Source organism: Sceloporus undulatus, chromosome 8, assembly GCF_019175285.1.
Source record: "Sceloporus undulatus isolate JIND9_A2432 ecotype Alabama chromosome 8, SceUnd_v1.1, whole genome shotgun sequence".
In the NCBI taxonomy this organism is placed as follows: domain Eukaryota; kingdom Metazoa; phylum Chordata; class Lepidosauria; order Squamata; family Phrynosomatidae; genus Sceloporus; species Sceloporus undulatus.
Genome location: NC_056529.1, coordinates 38,151,219 through 38,178,625, shown reverse-complemented (window position 1 = coordinate 38,178,625; position 27,407 = coordinate 38,151,219). Strand labels below are relative to the sequence as shown.

Sequence of the window (27,407 nt, the reverse complement as noted above, 5' to 3'; positions counted from 1 at the left end):
CACTAGACTCATTTAACCTGCGTCTTTTTGATGCTGATGTTTTATGCGTCTTTTTTGATAAATCGATTCTGCGCAAGTGTGAACCACAAGCGGATTGGAATCAATTCAAATTTTCCCTTCGGCTGGCTGGAGCCACATCATTTGGAATTGATTCATTCGTGAATGTGAACCACAAGTGGGTTATTTTTATGCCAGAAAATGACAGAAAATGAGATTGGAGCAAGTGTAGTGTAAACCACGATTCGATCCATCGATTCAGATCGCATACTGATTTATCTGTAAGTGGGAATGAGGCCCTGGATGGCCAGAGTTTGGGAATCACTGTGGCATGAGACAATGCAGCTTGAGTACCTTGGCCAGCTGCAAGAATTTCTTTACTGTAAAATAGTGTTTCCCAGACCTTGGTTCTCCTGGTGTTTTGGACTTCAGAACCCATAATCTCAGACCATTGGCCAAGATGACTGGGGTTTCTGGGAGCTGAGGTCTAAAACACCTGGAGGGCCAGAGTTTGGGAATCACTGCGGCATGAGACAAAGCAGCTTGAGCTGCAGCACCTTGGACAACTAGAACGTCTTTACTATAAAATAGTGTTTCTCAGGCTTTGGTTCTCCAGGTGTTTTGGACTATAGATCCCATAATCTCAGACCATTGGTCAAGATGGCTGAGAGTTCTGGGTTCTTTTTTCTGTAAATCCTTTTATCTGATTATTCTGCAATGCGTATTTTGGTTAAAGTTCATTTCTCTCTCCATTTTTTTCCCTATTGGATTTCTTTAAACAACAGCTCTGTTCTTTAGTCTTTAAAATCTCGCTGTCTGCGTATCCCATGCTAGCGCCGAGGTCATCCTGGTCAAATATTCAGAATCTTTGTGTGAGATTTTAGACGGCGATGTAGAAATGAAGTACGTTTGAAAGAGAAGGGAGAAAAAAGCCCTCTTTGCCGAATGAAATCTGCTCCGGGTTATCAAAGTCCTTAAAGAAAAGCCGTGGAAAACTAATGGGGTGAGAGATGGATGTTGCAGTCAAAGCATAACATAGGCTTTTTGCTCTTCCTCCAATTCCTCCCATCAGTAACATTTTAATCAATGGCAGTAAAATTTACTATCTTGTTAAGCAAGCCTCAAAATACACAGAGATGATCAAATAGAAGTTTGTCCTTCTTTTGTGATGCCTTCCCTTAACCCGTTCCCAAGATGTTCTCTGAAAAATTTATGGCAATCATCTTAAGAACACGTTCCTAATATATTCATTAATAACCCCTCTTTTACTCATGGAAATAATGAGGCTTTCTCCAAGAGGAAAGAAGGAAAAATAAGAGGACAAATCAGTTTTTGGTGCATGGACCTCACCAGGAGAGTCTTCCTACTGGAGATGGTTAGAAGAAGGAATGGTTTAATTAATAGTTTCCCAATATCTCTTTTCATGAATCTCAACAGGGAGAAATGTAAGGTACTGCACTAAAGGAGAACAGAAAGGAAATGCACAGATATGGGATGGGGGCACCTGACTTAAGAAAACTACATGTGAAAGGGATCTAGGAGACCACAAGTTGAACATGAGTCAACAGTGCGATGCGGTGGCTAAGAAAACAATGGGATTCTAGGGTGCATCAATAGAATTATAGTGTCTAGATCAAGAGAAGCACTAGTCCCAACTCTGTTCTGCTTTGGTCAGGCCCCACCTGGAATATTGTGTCCAGTTCTGGGCACCACAATTCAAAAAGGATGTTGAGAAGCTGAAACGTGTCCAGAGAAGGTGACCAAAATGGTGAAAGGTCTGGGAACCTTATATTATCACTCATCAAATACAGTGGACCCTTGGTTCGGTTCCAAGAAAGTATTTGCTTGTCAATTGAGGGTGCCAGTCTAACTTGTTTGGGAAGGCGTTCCAGATTCTGGGGCATCCACTGAGTAAGCCTTGTTTCTCCCACATTCCCCCCAGATGTACTAATGCTTTTTGTGGGACAGAAAGAAGGGCTTCCCCAACAGATCTCAGCGCATGGTCTGGCACCTAAGTGAGAATACGGTCCCTGAATTAACCTGGACCGGATGAAAAGCTGTTTCATTTTTCTTGACATCTGAACAAACCTTTCCAAGAAAACCCCATGATGAGTGTGTCTTAGGGTCGCCATAACGGAGAATGACTTGGAGGCACAGAACACACACACATTCTATGAATATAGTATTACTGTGGTTCATATCAAGAAGGAAGAAACAGTGAAATATCTACTGAATTTAAGCGTGTGTGTATCTGCTTCAAAGAAGGTTGGATTCCGGGTGTAAAACACACTGGTAACGGTTATAATTCATTATTAAAATGAATGGGCTCCCCAGATATAGCAAGTGTGTTGTTGGCTCTGCAGATTGTATCCTGGCCCAATTGATAACAATTTATTGTAGGCTGAATAATTTGAAGCACTGGAGGAAGAGAGGGAGGGAGAAAAAGTTGCAGACAAATCATTATTTCTTCAGAAACGGGGGTTGCGCTGCGGATTGTGCAAAAAACATTACTCTGGGGACGTCTTTGGCTGGGCCAACTAGGAGCCTTTTAAAAGCTTATTTGTGGAATTAAGTTCCTGAGATGAAATATGGCTCTGTGCAGGATCTGCACCCTTTCTTTGTTCTAAGAGACTTTCCATTCATCCCCCCCCCACCTTCTTTTTAGAAGGATGCCTCTGGATGTGTGTTGCATAGTTTCAAGTTTCGATCAAACTGAAACGGTCCTCTGGGGATCTTGGCGCTCGCTCTGTTTGTGAGTCTGTGGCCTTGCTACACATGTGGCTTTCTTGAAAACATTAGCCAGCATCGGGGTAGAAAACCTTAAAATGGATATTTGTGTTAGAAGTCGGTTTTTGTTTGTGAGGAAGAAGCAAACATATTGATCGGTCTATCCATCTAAAAGGCTAAGGCTGCATATCCCTGGACACTATTATCTGGAAGCAAACCCCAATGAAATATTTCAGATCGCTCTGTCCATGTGGCAAATCATTAGAAGATCAAAATGAGAAATCCTTTTTTTCAATGCTCGATTCGTCCTCCTTTTCTTCCTCCTCCAAATGCAGAAGTCCTGAACTGTGAATAATCTTTGAAAACTGCACAATTCTGGATTACTTCCTTGCAGCAAATTGCAAAATTTTTCACTCTCACTTGTAAGACCAACATTGACAAAGGTTTGCATTCCCTTACGATGCTCCATTCTTTGTGTATAAAGTCCAAAGATGGTCGTAAGATTACACCAAAAGATACAGAACTAGATTGGAAGTGTTAGCAAAGACACCAAAATGCAGCAAGTCCAGGTTCATATGTCAGTGATATATTTTGAAACAGTCTGCAAAGGGATCTTGCAGCATCTTTGATATTAACTTGAAGACCGAAGTTGGTAGCATGAGCTTTCATAGACTTGAGCCAATTTCTTTAGATGCATATTTTGAAACAGAAAATGAACATGAATTTGAAGGCTGAAGAAATGGTGGGCTTCCATGGCTAAGCAGGGATTCGAACCCTGATCTCGAGAGTCATAGTCCAACTTTCAAACCACGATACCTCACTGGCCCTCAAAGCCAACTGTGTCAACGTATGTCTCCAACAGAAAACCAGACATGCTTTATATGTCTATTGCTGTTTTCTCCTACCTTGCAGCATTGTTCTTGCGCTCAAAATTGTAGGAACGTGTGAGAACAGGTCTGCAGGTCTCTCTTTTAGAAAATGCTTTGCTCATGCCATCTGGATAGCACAGGATCATAGTGTCTTTCAGGCTGCGTGTTTGTGTTGCAGGTGAGGTCAAGGAGGGTAGGTACCTTGTACCTTTCCTTTCTCAAGCTTTATATCTGTGTGCCGAAAAGAATAATATTCAGTTACAAAACAGTGCTCAAAGTCTGCTGTGTTCTGAACAAGAGAGACTTACAAAAGATGGGAGCTGATATCTTGACCTGAAGACTTTGGATTTTCCCTTCCTTTCTCCCTGCATTGAACTGTAGTTTGTTTCATGCTTTAGTAAGAGTCTAAAAACGATCGATCCGGCTGTTTTTGAAACTTCTGAATGCTCACTGTGTGACTACACATGCTCACACTCACATACGCATTCAGAAAGCCAGCATGGTGCGCTAGCTTGAGGGTTGGAAAACCAGATACTCATAATATACTACACCTACATGCAGACACAGATGCACATTTGGGGAGCCAGCATGGTGTATTGACTTAACTACTGACTTAACTAAAGAAATCTCTGGATCCCTGGCATCCTTGGATGCATATTCACTGTAGAAATAATGTGGCTTGACACCACTTTAACCACCATGGCTCCATCCTATGGAATCCTGGGAATCCTGACTCTGATTGTTTTAATGATTGCTTTAAATTATTATTTTATTGTTGTTATGTTAGATTTATTATGCTATTAGGGTAAGGAAGGAGGGGAGAGTGGGATCTATTTTTATCCTGTATGAATTTTATTATTCCTGTAAGCCGCCTCGATCTTATTCGACAGTGGAACAGACTCCCTCAAAGTGTAGTGGAGTCTCCTTCCTTAGAGGTCTTCAAACAGAGGCTGGATGGCCATCTGTCGGGGATGCTTTGATTGGGATTTCCTGCATGGCAGAATAGTGTTGGACTGGATGGCCCTTCTTGGGGTCTCTTCCAACTCTATGATTCTATGATTCTATGATTCTATGGAGAGGCAGGACAGAAATTAATTTTTTATTATTATTATTATTATTATTATTATTATTATTATTATTATTATAGTCCGCCCTTCCCTTACACAGGGGATTTGTTCCAGATCCCCCCACATAAATGAAAAACTGTGGATGCTGAAGCCCCATTCAAATGAATGGGGCTCATGCCCGCGGCGGCGACACACAGGGCACACACTGTGGGAGCGCGTGCCATTTTTTCCTTCCATCACGTGCCTCCCTCAGTTCCGTCACAGCTTCCGGCATATGCTGGAATCCATGTAAAACGCGTACACATATAATGCGGGCACACTGTATTATTATTTGTCATTTTGTGAGGCACCAATGCATTTTGGCAGAGAAGGCTAAAGACAATGCTAAACCCCAAATCCCAGGGATTCCATAGGATGGAGCTACAGCACTTAAAGCGGTGTCAAACCGCATCGTTTCTACAGCGTAGATTTACCCCTTGTTTCTCTTGGAGAAAGAGGTCTTATATAAGTGTCCCTGTGGATGTTAGACTGGAACGGAGATGTTTAAGAAGTGGGAGAAAAAAATGGGGAGATGGTCCTCTCGCACACAGTAGACTTAAAGGACGTGATTTATTATCCAAATGGTAGGGGTATTGATTTTGTTGTTGCCCTAAATATTTTAAGTTGACAAAAAAGGAACAGTTCCTATTATGGATCATAAACTATAAATCACCGAGACGGTGATCATCTCCCCCTCCTCAAGATAATTATGTTTAGAAGCAATTGCAATGATTAATCCACAGTCTCTGACGATATTAAAAAAAGTAAACTGCTGATTGCGCGGCTCACAACTATGTTGCAAAGGAAAGACATGTGGATGCAAAGCCTGTGGGGTGAAGAGATGTGGCAATTCCAAGCATAGCGGCAATAACTCACAATGTAAACAATCGGCACAACGGAAATCAGTCATTGCATTTAAAATGTGCTAAATGAACATTTCAGTCAATGGCGGATGCCTCCATTGGCTCAGATCCTTTGCATCCATTTGTCATCTGCAAAATATAGTCGTCAAGCTAAGCGTTTAAATGCAACAAATGGTTTTTCTTGAGAAGGATGGGATCTTATCTTTCGGAGGAAGGCAGTTGCAACTCACATTTTAATTTGAATGGGAAGGTGTCAAAAGTCAAACCCTGGTTAAAGGATCTCAGGTAGAATGGTCTGGAAATATTTGGAGGTAGGCCCCAAAGAGGAGGTTACGTCAAGCCAATTTCAGCCGTGTGGTTCCTGGTTTGTTTGCTGTTGTTGTTGGGTGTGTGTTTGTGTGTGTACTAGACCTATGTAAAAAATTACTACATTCAATTAATTGAACCAGTTTTGAAACTGTTAGTGTCTATGTGGTTTTGAAGTTCAACTAAGATGGATGAAAGATACGAAGAAGAAGCATGACTGAGAGGGCATGCTAGGGTTTTTCTTTTTCAACTAGCAAAGATTCACCGAATGAAGAAGTAGGGGACTGAGAAGAAAATGAAAATGAGGCCTCTGACAAATCCCTTGTGTGGTTGTTAAGGTGCATGTTCATATGTGTGGAAGTGTGTTTCTTGCACAAAACAACCCCGATGTGAATTTTCTGCAGAGGAAATCCCAAATAATCTGAAATGTTGCAGCAAACTAGGGTCCTGCTCTGGAACCAAACTGGCCTCTTCCATGCTAGTCCAGAACACATGAAATCAATATGAAACAACTTCTTTCCTTTAGTATTTAGCTGTAAAACTCTAAAACCTTGACAGCATTGAGTTGTATTGCAGCAATTCAGTATAAAAAGGTTATACACACAGAAATAAATGGGTTTCACTTTCATAAGTGGAATTACCAGGGTCATATATTGGAATAAAGGCAGCATAGAAAACAGATTGATTGATTGATTGATTGATTGATTGATTGCAGACAGAGAGGAAGGTGAATCCTGTATTTATATGCACTACAACATCCACTCATGTTCTAGTCTAAAGACATAGGGAAAATATAATTGGTATACAAATACAAATGAAATGTTAATGCTGCTAAACAACGTAAAATAAGAGTAAAACTATTGATCTCGGTCGTTTCGAGTTATGTCTTTTCTTGTTTCTGGAGTAAATGAGGTACTGTACAACGCCTTGAAGGGGAGGGAAAAAAGTGTGATGGGGCTTCCTTTTGTCTATTAGCAATTACATTCTGTTTTTGTTTGTTCGGAGAGATCATAATTGATGCTAAAGATAGGCTGGCGCTTTCGAAAAAGCCATTTTGAACAATTTCATCAACTCTTCATGCACATTAAGCTGAGTGATATGCCTTTTTCTGTGGATAAAGGAGAAAAATAATGTGCACGTACTCTCGTCTGCAAATTCCTTGGGGAAAATCCTCTGCAGTGGGTTCTCTTCCCAAACCAGAAAGCACTACCAATGCTACTAACTACTATTGCTGTGTTTATTTTCCAGCACTGAAATGTCTGTCTCAGTGCTTACTTTAACTTTGCCAGGTCTGTGGAGTCACTTCAAGTCTTCATCCCCACTGCAGAAATAATCCAGTTTGACATCACTTTGTCATGGCTCATTGCTATGGAATTCTGGGAACTTTGTGAGACATTTAGCCTTCTCCATCGGAGAGCTCCGGTAACTGAGAGCACTGAAACATGGGAGATGAAGTGGTGTCAAACTGGATTATTTTTGCAGTACAGATGCAGCCGTAGCTCAGAGTTTCTGCAACAGTTCCACATGTTGTGGTGACCCAAACCCATGAAATTATTTTTGTTGCTACTTCATAACTGCAATTAAATAGGTGTTTTCCAATGGTTTTAGGTGACCCCCATGAAAGGGTCATTTGACGCCCAAAGGGGTCCCGACCCACAGGTTGGGAACCACTGCTATAGAGTAAGACCTATAGGAGACTCTTGGGATACTCTTGTCTCCAGATGTACAAGATGCCCTTGGTTAATGTAAGATTGCTCGCTTAGGATAAAATGTTTCTTTAAACGACTTCTTCCATTCTACTCTCTGCACATAAGATTTTGTTTGGTGCGAGTATGGATGTGTGTGCAGAACCCTTCATCTCCCATGGGAAGAGAAGAAGTAAAACTTAGGTAATGCTAAAATAAGGTAGGGTAGCAACTGACCACTTTCTTTCCTATCTGATGAAGATGGTGGTGCTGGTAGCAATGAGCAAGTCATAGAATCATAGAATCATAGAATCCTAGAGTTGGAAGAGACTGCAAGGGCCATCCAGTCCAACCCCCTTCTGCCATGCAGGGAATCTCAATCAAAGCATCCCCATTGACAGATGGCCATCCAGCCTCTGTTTAAAGACCTCCAAGGAGGGAGACTCCACCAAAATGTCTGAGGGAGGCGTGTCTTCCACTGTCAAACAGCCCTTACTCTCAGGAAGTTCCTCCTAATGTTGAGCTGGAATCTCTTTTGGTGTAGCTTGCATCCATTGTTCCGTGTTTTAGACTCTGGAGCAGCAGAAAAGAAGCTTGCTCCATCCTCAATATGACATCCCTTCAAATATTTAAACAAGGCTATCATATCACCTCTTAACCTTCTCTTCTCCAGGCTAAACATCCCCAGCTCCCTGAGCCATTGGCTTGCTGGAATGTTTGGTCCTTACCCCAGAAAACCCAAACAAGCCCCCCACCTTGGCCTTCCTTACCAACAACCTGCTGTCAGGCTGAGGCTTCACATTTCTTCGAGAAAGGTCCGCTGTCCTATTCAAGCTGGCTTTTAAATTGTTTCCATCATGGCATCGGTGAATGGGTGGTTGACAAACGTTGTCAGCAAGCACCTGGTCTCCAGGACTCTCAGTGCAGCTGGAAAGGTGTTGACCTCCCTGTCATCATGAGGAGGAACATCTCAGCTTGTCTGGTAAAGGTGGCTAATTGGAACACACATTGTTGTTGCTGTTGTTGTGTGCCTTCGTATCATTCCTGACTTATGGCAACCCTAAGGCGAACCTATCATGGGTCTTTTCTTTGCAGCTTTCTTCAGAGGGAGTTCGCCATTGCCATCCTCTGAGGTGGAGAGAGTGTGATTTGTCTGGGGTCACCCAGTGAGTTTTTACAGAGGGATTTGGTTATACCCAAAACTTACAGAGCCCCAAAGTGGTTTTTGTTGGCAAGATTTGTTGAGAGGAGGTTTGTCCTTGTTGTCTTCTGAGGCTGAGAGACTATGACTTGCCCACGGTCATGCAGTGGTTTCTGTGGTCAAGTGTGGATATGATATGGATATGAACCTTGCTGTCCTGGAGTGCTATTACAACACTCAAACCAGCTCAGCACACTGGTCCTTAAGGTTTTTTTTCCAAAGGGGGTTTACCAGAGCCTTCCTCTTAGTTGAGAAAGTGTGACTTGCCCAAGATGACCCATTGGTTTTCCATGGTCAAGGAAGGAGTTTTATTGTGGTCTCCCAAAACCCCAGGCCAGTATTCAAACTGCTATGGCCTGCTGGTGTTATTTAACATCACCATCACCGTCACCGTCATTGTCATCATCATCATCATCATCATCATCATCATCATCATCATCATCATCATCATTGTCTTCAGTCTCATAATGAGAAATGGAAGCAGAAGGGCAAGAGTTAAATGGCTGCCGGAAGGATCGCGTTGCGATGGAAGGTTGCGTCTTTTGTTCGGTGACATTGATGTTACAGTCAGCTGGCAGGAAGCTTTCTCGTCAATATCTTGAAGTAACAAAGAACGGCAATTTGAAGGCTGTCATTAAAAGGGTGCCTCTGTTTTGTAAGAGCACTACATCCTTTATTCTGTTCAGAATAGAAAACCTTGTGCTTGCAAGTTGCGCTTGCCCTAGCATCAAATAAAATAGGTTAAACTGCCGACGAGTGTGTGTGCAGTCGTGCCTCCAGATTACCAGTGTGGAATGCATAATTTGCTCCTAATTAAACCTTTCCTATAGGTAGCTGGGGGAATAATCCTTTTTTTAGCATGCACACGTACATTTTGGGATTGCAAGAGTAAAGCTCTTTCCCTCCTTTTTCGGCACATATTGGCGTATCCAGTATCCGCTCAGTCTCTCACTTGCCAGCGTTCAGCAATGCTACCAGGGCAGTTTCCAAAACCAAGATAAAATGCAACAAAACCAAGATAGAAATAACATCAAAACGTCTGAGCAGAGGGACATTTACCTGGACTAAAAGACTAAGAGTAGGTGGAAATTTGGGGAACAGGGTACCACACTTGGAAAGTCCCTGACTTATGTCATGAGCTACCTTTGTTTAGATCAGTGATTCCCTAACCTTGGTCCTCCAGATGTTTTGGATTTCAGCTCCCATAATTCCTGGCTGTTAACCATGCTGGCTGGGGCTTCTGGGAGTTGAAGTTCAAAGCAGCTGGAGGACCAAAGTTTGGAAACCACTGGTGCAGATGCACCCCTCATGACACTGGTTTTAACACACATGATCAGTGTGACAAGTTGGCGATCTAAAGCTAACCATAATGTGCATGAACACCCAACATGGAGAGAATGGTATATCCCAGTATTAGAACTGATGGAGGTTTCTATGCAGATGATGGCTTTGTTTTATTGTTCATGTCTTCATGCTCTCCCCATTGACACAGTCCCTGCCATCTCTTTCCTTTCTCTCCAAATCTTCCATCTGCTTTAAGCGCTCTGTGCCATCTTTCTGCATGTCTACTTCCCTCAAACAACTTCTGCGTTCTGTAGGTCAATGCTGAAAATGTAATTTAATTTACTATTGTTCAGGTTTCAAGATGAATGCATGAGTATGAATATCCCTGAGGCATTACAAAAGCCCTTCTGCCCTTCTGTTTTAGGAAAACAGCTGGTGTGTGTGTGTGTGTGTGTGTGTGTGTGTGTATAGACACTGTAATATATTCCGTCCTCCTTGGCATGCCCAGATTTGGCAGTGTGGACAAAATAATACAAGTAAGCATTGATATATTATTGCATTATTATGAAGGCTTCTCAACCAAGGCCCAAAACACACTGCAGAAATCAACCAGTTTGAGACTGCTTTAACTGCCCCGTCTCAGTGCTAGGGAATCCTGGGAACTGTCGTGTTGTGAGACATTGAGCCTTCTCTGTCAAGAGAGAGCTCTGGTGCCATGACAAACTACAATTCCCAGGATTCCCTTAGCACTGAGCCAGGGCAGTTAAAATGGTCTCAAACTGGATTATTTTCTGCATTGTGTTTTGGGAGAGAAGTTTTTATTGGCACCAATCGAGGCTTCCTTTCCGAAGAGAATAACCATTCCAGGGCAGATTTTATTTGTTGTGTGGAATAAAAATAAAATGGTGTTGATGCAAGTTTGCAGGTTGGGTTTCAGTAATTTATTTATTGGTTTGGGGCGGTTTCTGTCTCAGTTTTAAATTTTAGAAAAGTGACCTAGATTTCTGTATAATATTTAACTAAGAACAAGTTGTAGTTGTTGTGCGCCTTCAAGTCATTTCTGACTTATGGTGGAACCTATCATGGGGTTTTCTTGGCATGTTTCTTCAGAGTGGGTTTGCCATTGCCATCCTCTGAGGCTGAGAGAGTGTGACTTGCCCAGGGTCACCCAGTGGGTTTTCATGGCCAAGCCAGGATGCGAACCCTGTGCTGCAAGAACAAAACTGTGCCACAAAATAAAATTGTGATAGGTACCGATTTAGATATGTCCCTTCTTTGCAAAGCAGCGCGTAGTAGTTATTAACCCTCATTCGTCAAAAAAACAGAAGGATTCTGTGACTTTGTCCTTAAATTCTCATAAAGAGTCCATTAATATTAAAATTGCTTCTGTCTTTAGACTTAAAGTCTTAGCCGCCTTGCGCTGTGTCAACACAGACTCCTGGCAAAGTCGGGTGCTTAAAATGCACGGAGCAAAGTGAGTCAACTCACATTCTCTGCCACGGATTTTTTTACTGGAGGAACGTACACATTTGGTTTATATTTCTTTGACTATAACACAACAAATTTCCCTTTCAGGGGGAATAATAATAACAATAAAAGGTATTGCCTTACTATAGATTTTGGAATTTTTTTGTTTTATTCCTCTTTTAAAGGCGCACGGTAAATTCCAATTCATTGCTACCTCAGTATGGAGTTCAGTCATAGGAAGGGTGAATGTTTCAAGCAAATGGTTCGGGCAAACTTTAAAGGAGTTATCCGAGGTGCTAAATCTTATATAGAATAATCCCTGTATCTCCTGAGACTTCACACATTGTGTAACACTACAATTCAGCTTTACACAACCATACACAAGTTTATGGTGGTGTAACTTACCAACAGGATGCCAGCCACGGAATCCCAGTGCAATAATCTAGATGTACAAAATGGTGCAAGAAAGATTCAACCAGAGTTCTTAAGGATCTCGAAAGCAAAATAGGTTTTTGACTGAGATTTAATAACAGTAAATGAAGGAGTATTAAACAGACACATCTCTCCACTTATGTCCAACACGGACAGCCATACAATACCAAGGTAATGCTGTAGATGCAATTCTACTCTGCTCTGAAGTTACTGCTTTTGTGCTGAGAAGTTTGCTTTCACGGATATTGATCCTGTGACTAAGATATCTCTAAGAGACCATGTTATACACAGTATTTTGCAAACTTAGAGCCATACTGTGTCAACCCACCTTTACTTTGGTTTTCCTCTTTTCTTATTGCCATGGGTTTATTTCTCAGAGTTGTCTGTTTTCCCCCCAGAGAGACACACGTTCTCATGAGAAGTCCAAAATATGAATGTTGTTGTTGTTGTTGGTCTAGAACATGGCCTCATAGTCCAAAAAACCCACAAAAAACAATGGAGGCCGTCCATGAAAGCCTTTGACTTCACATACGACAGCCTCCCAATTTATTCATTTTAGATCCTAGTGAAAGTTCAGGTTTGATCCTAGTTTCAGTCTACTTGGCAACTTCTGGAAACAGAAGGCTGTGCTAGAGTTATCCTTCATGAAACCCAGTGGAGCTTTTTTTAATGCCCTTGGTACCATTTTTATATGCATTGTGTTGTTCATTGAGAACTTTGCTTCAAGCACAGTAGATGCAAATAATAGTGCAAACGGCGTATTACATCTATGCACATCTACTCAGAAGTAAGCCCTACTGTGTTTCAATTGGACTTCTCTTATCCAGTTTCGGCTATGTAGGATTGCAATCTACATATTTCGGTTCAGCTCCATAACATCTTTGCTATTTGGAGTCCATCCTATAGGTATCCATTCCCTTTCACTCTCTTTTCAGTGTCAAGTAATGAAGTTCTCTTTAGGGCCTCAATGAGGATAAAACCAGCCATTTCCTTAGCAATGTGCCAGATACCAAGATTGATAACAAGACTAATCCTAATATAATTCTCTTCTTAATGCCCGGGAGCTATTCCAGTGCCTTAATGCATCAAGATTTAAATGTTTTATAATGCCCATAAACACTCCCAAAATCTAACATAGTTAAGACTATGAAGAGTAAAACAAGTGAAAGGTGTTGTAAAAATCAATTTCTTTCTCCAGCCAATGATTTATTTTTCTCTGGTGAACAAATTAATTTCACACTAAGAAAGGGATAATGCGGTTTCAGAGTCTCTGTATATTATCCTAAAGTTTAATGTGATCTCGCTTTTGTCCAGTGTCATGGATACGATGCAGACAAATTTTAGCATCTCAAAGGCCATGCGATAATAGAGTTTATGCCTGCATAAAGAGTTGGGATGCAGTGTTGGTGCCGCACTCCAGAGATGGGCTACAGTTTCCAAAATGGAGGTAAAGTTCCAGGCAGGAACCATCATGAAGCCCTCCAGATGTCAATGGATTGCAAGTCTCTGGTCTGCGCAACCAATGCTGAGGAATATTGGGAGTTGCAGTCCAACTTCAACTGGAGGATGTCATGATTCCCAGCTCTGGTGTAATGGATCTGTCCAGAATGCAAAATATTCAGGAAAGCTCATTTTGCAACACCTTGCACTTCAGACTACAACCCAGAAGAAGCCTGTTCCTCTCATTTCTCATCTTTCCATCTCCTCTCACAATATTAGCTCTTATTGCCCTGGTTTCTTCATTGCACAAGCAGAGAGGCCCTGATCCTTGGACCTTTCCATTTCTGAAGTTCCCTTCCGAACCCTTGAAAATCAGGAATCTTACTCACATGGAAAATCTCCCTGTGGACAGCGTCCTCTCCTTCCCTTGCATTTTACATGAAGAAAAAGCAAGAACAGGGGAGAGAAGGGGTCGTGCTCCTCTGCATGTGTGAAGAAACTCGGGTGAGGAAAAAGTAAATACAGTCGCCCCTCCTAATGCGCATATTTCAGATCGGCCCCCTTGAATATACTCAGAGGGGTGACCTCCGCTATTTGCAATGGTGCACATGTCCAGCGCACGCACCCTTGCCACACATGCAGGGGCATGCTCCATTCAAGCCTATGGGTTTGAATAAGTGCCAGCCTCTGTTTTCACATTGGGGAGAGGTCCGGAATGGATCCCCTGCGAAAACATGCCTTCAAGTCATTTGTGTGCCTTCAAGACATTTCCAACTTATGGTGACTCTAAGGTGAATCTATCATGGGGTTTTCTTGGCAAGATTTCTTCAGAGGAGGTTTGCCATTGCCTTCCTCTGAGGCTGAGAAAGTGTGACTTGCCCAGGGTCACCCAATGGTTTTCATGGCTGACCTGGGAATCAAACCCTGGTCTCCAGTGTTGTAGTCCAACACTCAAACCATTGTGCCATGCTTGTGGGCTCTAAATCCAGTTTTCAATTAGTCCCAACTGGAGTAGCCCCATTAATTTAATGGGTCCTTGGTGAGTCAACATTAACATCAATTACTTGGCTTCAGCAGGTCTATCCTAATTGGATCCAACATGGGATCTGCCATGGCTCCATCCTACAGAATCCTAGCATTTGAAGGGTTTTTTGATTAACCAGCACTCTTTGGCCGAGAAGGTTGAAGACCTTGTTAAACCACAGACTCCAGGTTTTTATAGATGGAGCTACAGCATTTTAAAGTGGTGTCAAACTGCGTCATTCCTACAGTGTGGATACACCATAAAATTATAGTTTAGGTCTACATGTAACATCTTTGGAGAACTCTCAGAATCCAGTTAATCAACTTTTACAGCCATCAAGTCCTTGCTGCATTCCAGAATTTGGTCTTTCAAAACATCTAGCCATCTCTTTGTGTTTTCCCAAAGGCTCACTACTATAAAGGAAGAGCTGAAACTTTCTCCTTTCCCAAGAGAGGAGATAACTTATAGGACTTCATAACATTCTAATTATCCATTTCACAAGCGGCATAATACTTAATGTTCCGTTCACAGACAAGCTTATGAAGATGGCTTATATTCATGTAGGTACCAACGGGTATTTTAAAAGATACAACAGAGTAATAAATGAATTCCCCAGGTTGGTTCTCTGGAAGGTTAGCATTACTCAGGGGGAAATGATTTCTGTCTTTAAGGAATGGGGTGCTATCCTTTTCACAAAGCAGACTGAATCTACATACTTCTCTGCCATGTACTGATTATTAAGAAACCAAAGAAAATGAATGAAATAGGACCGGTGAAATACTTACTCCATCTCATCCGTCAGATTCCTGCCTCTAATCTATTGAGATGATGTGAGCATTTTTCATCTCAAAATCTAAGTATATAAACTGAAATGTTCACAGATGAATTGAAAAGGCTTGCATGCATGTGTTCAAAGTTTATGAATTCCCTAATTTTGTTCTTTGAGGAAGGGACACATCATTTGAGCCATTTTTCTTCCTGATGCAAGAAAGTCTTTGGAGATGGCGCAGTTTTCTAAAATGACCTGTTCGACATAGGAAACAACATGAAAAGAGTTATGTACATTTTAAGATGGAGAGGAAGAAAGAAAGAGAGAATTCCAAACCACAAGAAAAAGATTTCTGAGAATGGTTTTGTGCATTTTAACTCCAGTGCCATTAAATGTTGGATTTTGCAATTTGATGGAGGATGGAACAAATATTCGAAAATGTTCGAAACATGAGTAAAAAACATGAGTCTTCGATGTTGAAAAACCCTCATGAGATGAATCCTTGCTGATGAGAATCTTTGCTATTCGAGACTTATTCCGTGCAAAATCCACCCATAGTTTTGCATAGAAAACAAGTTTTTTTTTGGCACAGAAAATAATAGTTTTGCACAGGAATATTACTTTCGGTATGGAAAGTGCTGTCTTCTGCAGAAAATGCCACAATTGATCTTACTCCGTGCCAAATTTGCACACAGCTTTGCATAGAAAAGAGTATTATTTGGTGCGGGAAGCATCCCTGTGCCTTCCCTTGTAGTCAAAATGACTACAGTTTAGAAAGTTAGCAATATTTGTCTTGTTGTGTGTGTGTGTGTGTGTGTTGTTTCTCTTTTTTATTCCTTGCAATTAGGATAAATGGATTGGACAGTAATTTGTAGCCAAATTACTAAAAGGGAAGAAGGAAGTAGATACATTGGCTGTTCCTGGAGAGTCTATACAAGTTGCAGCAACAAATCAACGAAGCTGTCCATGCAAATTGTAGCAAGCTACTGCTTTACAAAGTGTATTGGTGATTTGCACACAACCTTTTCCTCTTGCCTGAAGTTGAGTACACCAAAACCAGAGAATTTGCACTTTTTGGAGGTAATAAATGAGAACAGGGATTAAAGAGAAAGCCTTGAGAGATAGCAATCCAAGACGTCCATAGAGCTTGTGGACCACGAACTGAGAACTTCAGGTTTTGTGCATCAGAGGCGCTCTACAGATGGGTGCAACGGGGCATCATCGTCACGTGTGAAGGGCAGCGCTTCCAGATGCCCCTCGCCCCTCACACGTGATGAGGGCATCAAAATGGCGGCGGCCTGTACAAATGGGCGCCGCCCTTTTAACACAATGGACGCTTAGCATCCGCACGTCACAACATCATTGTGACATTGCGAGTGCACCATTGGCGCTTTTTGCAGGTTCTTTTTGTGGCATGAGGAGCCGTGCAGTTTGTCCACTGCAGCTTCCTCACGCAGCAAAAAAAGGCGTGGGCAGACCGCCCTTTTTGGACGGTCTGTACCCCGCCAGAAATTTCTTAAGGTGCAAAATTTGGGAATACCTAAATCAAGACTACCCTGTTGCTCTTAGATCACACTTTCTATTTTTGACTCGTAATTGAACAGCACCAAATCCCAGCCAGGCTTTCCTGTCTGTCTGACTGTCTCTTGCTTCCATTAAAATGTATTCCATTTTGGAATTAATTCCAGCTCGGAAATAATCTGCCGCCTGTAGATGAAGTGGCGGCAGCCTGACACTGTTTATCTGTTACCTTCAGTTTCTCTTTTTATTCCATTTAATGAGTCGCCTTTATTGCTCGGCGGCGATTAGTAAGGCTAAATCCTCAGGATCACAGCTCCAGTGGAGGTGGGATTCACAGTACAGCAGGTGAAAGATACTAATTCTTTTCCAAGGTCCTGTTATAAATTGCTGTGATTCTTGCCGGGTGAGATTTGACTTGAAAAGCTCTTGGATTTTTTCCAGCTGAGGTTTGGTAATGCCAGAGTTGGTTATTTTTATACTCTCTGTTACTTACAGACAGGGAGGGCTAAATAGTTTGGCAGAATTTAGGAGCATAACACAATTTATCTCGCTCTGTGTGTTATGTGTTTATTCCTTGGGATTAGGTTAAACAGACTGGAGAGGAATTTGATTTTTAATGGAACTCATATTAAATGACCCTTTGCTGTCAGCCAAGGCATTGGAGAGTATTTAGAAATCAATTGCTAAGTCTTTGCCACCAATGCCCAAAGAAGACAATAATGTAAACTTTGGGACTGCCAGTTTTCATGGAAAAGAGGATGCTCAAATGAATAGTACTGCATATACAATCTTTTTGCATGTGTTTTGAGAGCAGACCTCCTCGCTAGACGTGAACCAGCTTTTTGACCATTCTTAATTAGTTTTTAATTTTGTCCATTTTTAGGAATTTCCTTTTGGCTTTGGCTCACTTTCTCAACCGAGAAAATTATTAATTCACTGAGTTTGCAGCCTTGTTCTCTCTTAATGGAAATGCTGGGTGCTTTGCAGGAGCTCAAACAATAATCGCTTTGACATTTAGTCTTACATCTGTGTTTCCAGGAGCTAAAAACAGAAGTCGTCCTACATGAAACCGAAGGCCTTAAGTACAGTTTGAGTTTCCCTTACCCGAAATGCTTGGGACCAGAAGTGTTTGAGATTTTGGATTTTTATCCCTAGATTTTGGAGTATTTGCATATACATAATGAGATCTTGAGTCTAAATCTGAGTCTAAACATATGTTTTATATACAACTTATTCACATAACCATACAATATTTTAACAGTTTTGTGCATGAAACAAAGTTGGTCTACAGCGAATCATCCAAAAGCGAAGGTGTCACTATCTTGGCCACCCAAATACAAAAGGTTTTGGATTCTGGAATATTTCAGATTTCAAAAATCTGGATAAGGTAGACTCAGTCTGAATTCTTTTGCAATCTGTGCTGTAATGATTGTATAAGTTATATAAGTTATAATGATGATGCAGGATTTCAGCCATTATTTATCGTACAACTGTGCTGCATCTGTTTTTGGCCCCAGATCTGGAACTGAAAGACTAGAAAAGAAAAAGATGCTGATCCATCATTACAAAATGAGGATGCTTTACACAAAGGGCTTTGGCCCAGATGCCTGAGTTTTGTAAAGGAGAGTTCTGCTAATATTTCCTCAAACTCCTCCAATAAAAACTGAAGGCTTCTTATCCTGAGAACAAGGCCATGACAATTGCCTTTCTGCCATTGATATTTACTTGGTCCTACATGCAATTGCAAGTCCCAAGTACAGAAGAACTATTGAATCAAGGAGATCTAAACAATCGTTGACTTATCATTCTTCGATTGACTCTAGTTGGGGCTAAAAAATGGAGCCAGGACTGTACATGTGGTTTAAATGGACTTCCAAACTTTTCCAATACCGCAAGTGAGAATGGCATTCTTTGGATTCACTTTATTTGATACACTTTACGAGGGATGCATAATCGCCAACTTTCTGGCACAAATAGACACCCAAGAGATTGACAAGAGAGATGAAGACTTCTCTCGTGGAATCATGAAAGCGTTGTTTTGATTCTGCAGAAACCCAAGCAATCCATTTCCCTTGCAATAAAAAACACTAGCCTGATTAAAAACAGCCATTCCCACCAAGCAACAACTAATTACATTGATAGCATATTAAGAGAGTATGTAAAATAGCCAGAGGTGCGCCGATAAATCAAGCAAAGTAATTATATAAAATTGAAGCATTTTGTCTAAAAGTGGGATAAAAAGTTGTCAGGGAAAAGGTGTTATTTATTTCGGCGCCCAGCTAATATCACAAGAGCAAACATCCAGGCAGGTGAAGTGTATCAAAATATTAATTATATGGGCTCATCTTCGGACTTATAATAAATGTTCTCTCTCTGCCTTGCTTCAAAGGCATTGCTCAAATAAGTTACTGCAGAACGGTTTGAATTATTCAGAGGTATCTGGCTCATTGCATGGGGAGTGCACTGAAAAATCAAGAGATATTTTGACAGCCGGATGGTGCAAAAATAAAATTTATTACTATTATTAGTTTAAAACAAGACATTTCCATAATTTTAGTCTATGTTTTCGCAGGCTCCTGTTTGGGCTCCTGACTAGAATTCAGTACTTGACAGTGTGCATATGATCACAACTTATAGTCTCAAGCGATCTGATGTGTTTCTAGGGTTTGGGGTTGGGGTTTTTTTTTTTTTGCTAAATGTCATGCCCAGTCTGGAAGATGGCTTGGAGGACTCAGAGGATGAGCTAGAGCCTCTGGGATCTGAACCTATAATGGAGGAGCCAGAACCCCAGGGGCTTGAACCTGTAATGGAGGAGCCAGAGGCTGGCCCTAGTTCTGCTGGAGCAGAGTCTATGGCCCCTCCAGAGGTTTAGCAGTCAAGTTTGCCTGGTGCCGAGGCTGTGGACATGGAGGAGGATCTGGGCAGTGTGCCTACCTTCAATGAGCGTCGAGCAGAAAGAGAGGGCCTTCGAAGATCTCGGAGGCTTTATCAGAAGCGTCTTCGTAATCAGGCACAGCTGAAGGCCAGCTCCTTGCCTTCTTAAGCACCTGGAGCATGTGTGGTTCTTTGCCAGTGGATATCTGACTCTTTTAGGGGAAAGACTCTGTCTCTGGCTCCTTGGCTTCTTGTCTTGAATACCCGGAAACCTTGACCTTGGACTGCTTCATCGACCTGCCTATCTGTTACCCTGAACCTCGGACCGTCTGACAATTCTCTTGGTAATCCCTTTTGGTAAAGCTACTGCAACTCTCTAGGACTGTGTAGCTTACACTGACTTTGCTGTGCTGGGAGGGGGTTGTTTGTTTGAGAACTAGCTGCCTTATCAGCCCTTTGGCTGCTTTCCCGGACACTAATTAAGGTTGGGAACACACTGGTGCTGATTTTAGGGCTCCGTAGGGCTGTGCGTCCATACGCACCCGTGCACCATCTTGCCATGCCCCCGCCACATGGGGTGCACAACGATGATGCATGGACGTCTGAGTGCCCAAATAGTGCTTGCCAGAGGTGTCATCATCATGGCATGCGAGCACCATTTTGATGCCCTTAAAAAGAAGCCGCCTAGAGTGGCTCCTTTTTAGGGAGTGCGTCAATGCTGCACCATGCGGCTGGTGTGGCACCGACGAGAGGCAAAAACAGGCAGCATGAACCCATGTAGAATACATGGAAATCCCCTTTAACAAATCCACTAGCCTCATCCAAATTCCTGTTGGCAACCAGCTTTCCAGTTTCTCGGATATCTTGCTTAAGACAGAACTTGCACATTTGCTTTAAATTTAACTCACTGCACAAGCTTAATGACAACTTTTAATTTCAGACACCTTAAAAACAAACACTTTTGATACAAACATAATAATAATAATAATAATAATAATAATAATAATAAATAGTCTAGTTGCAATGTGATGTACTTAGTCTTTTGTTCTTCTTGTTATATGGCTTCCAGTTGACTCCATTTTATGGTGACTCTAATCTAGGGTTTTGGGGGGTGAGATTAATTCAAGTGAGGTTTGCCATTGCCTGGCACCTCATCTGCATTGCAGAAATAATCCAGTTTGGCACCACTTTAACTGCCCTGGCTCAATGCGATGGCATTTTGGGAACTGTAATGGGTTGTGGCACCAGAGCAAAGCAACAGCATTGTAAGAGATTGCAACAGTGTCTTTATTTCTTTTTTCCTTTGTAAGGGTGTGCTTGAAGTAGCAGTAATTTGGGCAGTGAAGGTTGCATAAGGGAACATCGAGATAAGGATCAGCAGAGAGAGCAGTTTGGGAAAGGATGCATTTTTGGAATTATCTTAACAAGTTTGCCCTGAATTTGAGGTCTGGTAGCTTCAAGATATTATCTCTCCACTCCCTCTCTCATATATATATATATATATATATATGTGTGTCAAATCAGATTATTTCTGCATTGCATATGTATGTGTATACACACACATCTGCACACTGCAGATATATACACACACACACACATCCCTCCGTATTCACTAGGGTTAGGAGCACAAGACCCCCGTGAATATGGAAAAACAGCAAATAACAAAAATACCATGTTTTTACCTGAGAGGACACCTCTCTAGGGATCTCTAGTTTCTCCAGTGCAACTCTGTGGTCAACGTCCAACAGACACTGACCATATAATGGCACTGGAGTAGCTACAAAGGCCTAGCAGAGTATTCTCTCTAGGATTCTCTAGGTCTTTCAGTGCAACTTTTAGTTCAAGTTGACCATAGAGTTGCACTGGAAGACCTAGATATTCCTAGAGAGAACATATTAATCAAATCCGTGAATAATCAAACCCACAAATATCAAAGGCGCAAATATGGAGGGATGAGTGTGTGTGTGTGTGTGTGTGTGTGTGTGTAAAGGAAATTATTGATCACTTGTTTGGTAGTAAATCTGATCTTCTCTAAAGCCTTTCGTCAAGCAGCCTGGGAACCACACAATTTTTTTTTTTGTATTGTTTAATTGATTGCCCTTTTTCCTTTTCTCCCCTTCGGATGTGGACCATCTGGTTGCCGCAGTCCTGGTGCAATTGCGGCTGGAGTTGCCGGAGATCACTTCTTTTGGGCTGTCTGCTTCATCCCTTATTCACCTTCTTATCCATGGCAGGTGGGCAAAGCCCATCATTCCCCACCATGACCAAAGATGGCCACCTGTTAGAATCAATGAATCATGGAACCTCATTTTTCTGCCATTCAGGAAATCTAAATCAAAGCATCCCCGACAGATGGCCATCCAGCCTCTGTTTGAAGACCTCCAAGGAAGGAAACTCCACCAAACTCTGAGGGAATGTCTTCCACTGTGAAACAGATCTTACTGTCAGGAGGTTCCTCCTAATGTTGATGTAGAATCTCTTTTCTTGTAGCTTGCATCCATCACTCCATTGTGTCCTGTTCTCTGGAGCAGCAGAAAACAAGCTTGCTCCCTCAATATGACATCCCTTCAAATATTGAAACAAGGCTATCATATCACCTGCTGACCCAGGGAAGAGTAATGGGAGCTCCCAGATGGCTCTTGCAGAAACCAGATCCACTTGAGCCTATTCTGCCCAGTGCTGGGTGACTCTCCTCTCCTTCATGAGCCTAGGATCCAGCATTGAGCGCACCAGGGCTTTTCATTTCATGAGCGTTATATTGGCTTTTGGCCATAATTTTTTAAAGTGCACGCTTGGTATTGTTTTACAACAGAGTGCAGTTTAGCATGCAATGGTTAAACAGAAGGGGTGATTTGCTTTAATGTTCCTTTATGGGAGAACAGCTGAATTATGAAGCAGGAAAAATAGAATGTTTTCAGCAGTGTAAATAAACAGTAATCAGAGGAAGTAAATCATCGTCTTTTCTCCTCTCACCTCCTCCTTCTCCCTCCCCCCCCCCCCATCCACAGTTTATGCCTTTGTGCATTGTTGGGTTATTAATCTTGATAATAGAAACGGGGGAAGAAACGTTGCGCTGAAAAATTGGAGTTGATATAAAACGCTGATGAATGAGCAAAACAATTGTGACTTCCTAATGCTTATCTGTGCCGTATTTTGACACATAATGGTGCTAAATTGAAAACTTGTTGGAAAGTAACAGTTCTATCCTTTGACGCTTGTATTTATTTATTTATCTATTATTCTCGCAGTTGTGCACATCCGGGCCCAACGCTTCCAAGGGGTCCCAATGAGAATTAAAAATTTTGGACCTGAAAAATGGAACCTTGGGGTTGCTTGAATAATTTAATCCCGCCATTTACCTCAGTGGGAGCTGGCTGACAGCAAAAACATGTTGGTCGTATTTTGCTCCGCTCATTTCGATACCATAAACAGCAGTGGCTTGTAGTGTTCATGTCCTTGGGATCTTGAATCCGGTCTATGTTTTATTCTGAATGTACAGTGTGGCCGTGTCATACACAAGTGCGCTATGCGCGGCTTCCAGCATATGCTGGGAGCTGTGCCGGAAAAGCTTCTTTGCTCCAAAAGGAATAATGGGGCACATGCCTGTGGCGTGTGGCCCATGGCATGCTGGGCGCAAGCTGCAGGAACGAGCCCCATTGTTTCCAATGGGGCTTGAGCTTATGCAGAACTTCCCTCGCGCGGCAGGGTCTGCAATGGATCCCCTGTGTAAGGGAAGAGTCAACTGTAAATGGGTACTGAACCCCTTTTGGGGGGTGGGGTAGAGTTCAGAGCCTTCTATTATGTATTCCTTTGGTTTTTTACCCGTTTCAGGTTTGGAGGATGTCTATAGGCGAGAAAAGGTGGCCACGAAGAGTCTTTGAAAGGGAAGCCTTGTTGTCCAGAATGGGTTGTGGTTCATCAATGACACACCTCAGTGGTCTCAGTTGGGAGCTGTATGTGACCACTAGTGGGGTTTTGTCATTTATCTCTCTTCAGTATGTTCTGCAACAGATTACTCCTGGGTACAAGTAAAGTTGGTCCTCCATTTTCATGGGGGATCCGTTCTGGACCTCCCCGGCAAAAACGGAGACTCGCCGATATTCAAGACCCATAGGCTTGAATGGGGCACATGCCCGCAAGCGTGTGAGGGATGCGTGCCATGGGGGCACTCCCCATTGAAATTAACAGAGGTTGTCCCTCTGTGAATATTCAAGACTGCGGATCTCAAGTCCGCAAGAATGGAGGAAGACTGTATTGCTTTATTTGTTGGTTTTTTAAAAATTCATAAATAAATAATAAAATATGTATTTATATTCTGCCTCTCCCTTCCAGGATCTAGGCGGGTAACAACAGTCCAATAAAACAGATATACAGACAATAATAAAATCTCCCTAATTCCCTTAACCTTCTGCTGAAAATACACATAAACATCAAGATACAATACAATATCCCCAAGTACAGTGCTACAAATTTTGTAACTATGGATCGACCCAGGTCAAATAATTCCAAGAGACCATCAGGAGAGGCGGTGAAAGAGTGAATGGATCAATTTGGTTAATGCAGTTGGAGGCTAGTCTGGAAAGGCCCGCCGGAAGACATCCGTCTTTATCGCCTTTTTAAAAGCCTCCAAAGATGTAATATGGCGGATCTCTTCCGGCAGGTCATTCTGTGGTGGGACTGTAGCTTGAGCAGTGTTTGTTGCTCAATTCCATGGGTTTGGCATGCTATCTTGTGGTTCCGAGCAGATGGCTATACATTATGGATCTGCAGGTGTGTTCAGGGTGGAAACTGGAGGCATGCAAAAGACAATCCACCAGAACTTCAATGACTTCCATGCAACCATCAGTCTCAGCCTAGAGCTATCACCAAAACAAGTTCACTTTTTGGACATCATGGTACAGCTATGAAATGGACATTGAAACACCACACTATATCACAAATCCACTGATCACTACATGTACAGTGCACCCACGTCATAAGTGGGTGTGCCATACGTGGCTTTCAGCATATGCTGAAAGCTGTGCACTGGAAGAGGCAATGCCACATGCACCTGTGATACACATGCTGCACTGCAAAATGGGCACGAGCCCCATTGTTTTCAATGGGGCTACACCATACGTGGTATTTCCCTTATGTGGGGGGTCCGGAATGGATCTCCTGCACAAGGGAAGGATGTACTGTACTTACAGGTTTCTTCAGGGGTGGCTTACCATTGCTTTTCTGTGAGGCTGAGAGAGTGTGCCTTGCCCAAGGCCATCTAGCAAGTGCCTTATCTTTTAAGCATGCCTTCAGTTTCTTCCTATATTGGCTGCTGCTGATGATTTTGTATCATTCGGATTAATTAATTAATTAATTAATTTGTTTTATTTATATACCGCTATTCCAAAGATCATAGCGGTGAACAGCAAGTAAGCTAATTAGCAAGCAAGCTAATTTGCCCCCAACAGTCTGGGTACTCATTTTAGCGACCTTGGAAGGATGCAAGCCTGAGTCGAGCTTGGGCCCTTTTGCTGGTCTTGAACTCGCAACCTTGTGGTTTCGAGTGAATGGCTGCAGTACAGGCATTTACCCACTGCGCCACCAGGGCTCCAGTGGGTAAATTGGCTACAGTGCTCTGAAAAAGAACCAAAAAGAGAAATATAAGACTTAATACCTGGGTTTTATGTTTTGTCTTGTGCTGTTAATAAAGATGCTATCTTTTTTTAAATGCAGTTTAGGCTTTGAACTCAGGGACTGAAAATATGCTGCAATGGGGGGCAAAGAAAGAAAGAGAAAGGGGAAAAAAGGAAGGAAGGAAGGAAGGAAGGAAGGAAGGAAGGAAGGAAGGAAGGAAGGAAGGATACCTCCCGAATGTATTAAAGCGCTTTCCTTGTGCCTGCGTAAGAAACTGGAACTATAATGAAACATGTTGAGACACTCTTTAAGTATCCCTGTATCTGTGCCACATTTAAATATGTGTGTGTGTGTGTGTGTGTGTGTGTGTGTGTGTGTGTGTATACATACATACATATATATATTGGCTATATCTCTCTTTCCCGTTCCACTGCAATTCCCCTCCGTCGACGCTGTGGCCTTTTCCCCTGTTCATTTGACCTGCTGCTTCTGAGGATTTCCTTTCAGTACAGAGAAGAGCATCTCCTTTTGACAGACAGTGCAAATTAAGAGATATGGCTAAGGCTCGGGAAGCTGGATGCCGGAATACGTCCCTTGGGTTTTCATTTACAACCAGGGGCTGCTAGAGACACAATTACCGCCGACAGAAACCCAGAGGTTAGTGGAAGGAGCCCCTGGCAGCCTGGGCTCACGCTGCGCCGTAATTGGAAAGATGATTTTTAATCAGAAGTTATTCTATCGCCCCGAACATTAGAAATCTCTTGTAGGGCTGGCAGGAAATTAAACCGAGACCAAACAACAACAACAACAGCAACAACCCCTCCCACCCCAAAACACAAAAAGCCAGCCTCAGAATAGAGGTAATGTTCCACGTCGTCTAATCATTCTCTTGTTTTGCTTTCTTCTATAAGGAGACAATAATCTGACAATAACATTGTCTAATTTGGATTTGGGACTGGAATTTTAAATGGCCAGCAATGGTCTCTGGGAGTCTATTTATAAACGGACTGCTTTGGCAAACCAGATGAAATATCCGAGAGGCTCATTTTGTGCCTTATTTTTGACATGGGGCCAATTTTGGAAGATTCGATACATGCACATTTTTAAAGATCGTGCCCAAATCTTTCCAAATTGTGTAACTTTCAGCAATCACTTCTCAATGTATTTTGTTTTTGTTTTGTTTAAGGAAACTACACAGAAGCTCCATGTAAGTGGAACCTACAGTTTTCTGGAGCGGAGCATCAATTCTGTAAGTTCTTCACTACTCCACTTTTCTCCTTTCTGTTTTGGGGTGCCTGATTTCCAAGCCCTCTTCTGCCTAGATTTGCATCTTCAGCTGCATGGAACGAAAGGATTGCCAGGGAAATGGATTGTAATGGGAAACAAACTGTATTATTTTAATGATTTGTTTACACCAGTTTTATTTAGTGGATGCACTTGTGTGTGTTTATCTGTTGAGTACAGGCTAAAGCGTAAGTGTCTCCTTATTCCCCAAGAAATCTGATACCCCCAATAGACCAAGTTTTTCAGCCGGATATAATGAAATAATGCACTGGCATTTTTGGATTGTTATCGAGTACTTCTTAAATTATTAGATGTATTATGATATCTTTGGATTAAGCTGGCTGTTTCCCTGACTTTTCCATAAACAGCATCATTTCACTGGTAATGCTATAAGTGATGGTGAACATTATGGTGGAGATGTGTTTGGTTTCCCCCCCGAGAATGAATTATTATTGTGAAGTTTTGACCACGAAAATTTTCCACCCATGAACAACGTTATACAAAAACACTCCTCCTTGGGTTTTGTTGTTGGCTCATAACTCCTTAGGCCATGAATAAGGCATGACTCTACATGTTCTGAAGTACATGTTGGTTTTGATGGGGATGAACCACAACTTGCAGAGAAAACATAGCTTGGTAGAAGGGGTCATATTTGATGTTCTCAAGGTCTGGCCTTGAGTTTTTAGGATCTACATAGATGGCTGAAGAAACACACCTCTCAAACCCTGGCCATGCTTTGCCAGTAAATATAAATAGTTCTGAGTTTGATGGAGCAATGGTGGACCTTGGCAGAAAACAGCTCTGTTCTTAGGTCCAAAATTACCTAAGGAGAAGACACAATCGTAGGTTTGTTTGGAGCATGTCCAAAGGAGAGCAACTAAAATGGTGAAGGGTCTGGAAAACATGCTCTATGGGGAAAGACTTAGGGAGCTGGGGATGTTTGGC

General features: G+C 42.1%; 1 protein-coding gene across 8 annotated transcripts in view; it reads left to right on the top strand.

The window, feature by feature from the left end:
* RBFOX1 (RNA binding fox-1 homolog 1) overlaps positions 1–27,407 on the top strand; it is a 1,322,412-nt gene that overhangs the window by 495,609 nt on the left and 799,396 nt on the right. For all 8 annotated transcript variants that reach the window (XM_042437945.1, XM_042437936.1, XM_042437943.1 and 5 more), the window contains exon 4: positions 26,365–26,427. In XM_042437945.1, the coding sequence (XP_042293879.1) occupies positions 26,365–26,427 (63 nt within the window). The remainder of the gene's footprint in view (positions 1–26,364; positions 26,428–27,407) is intronic.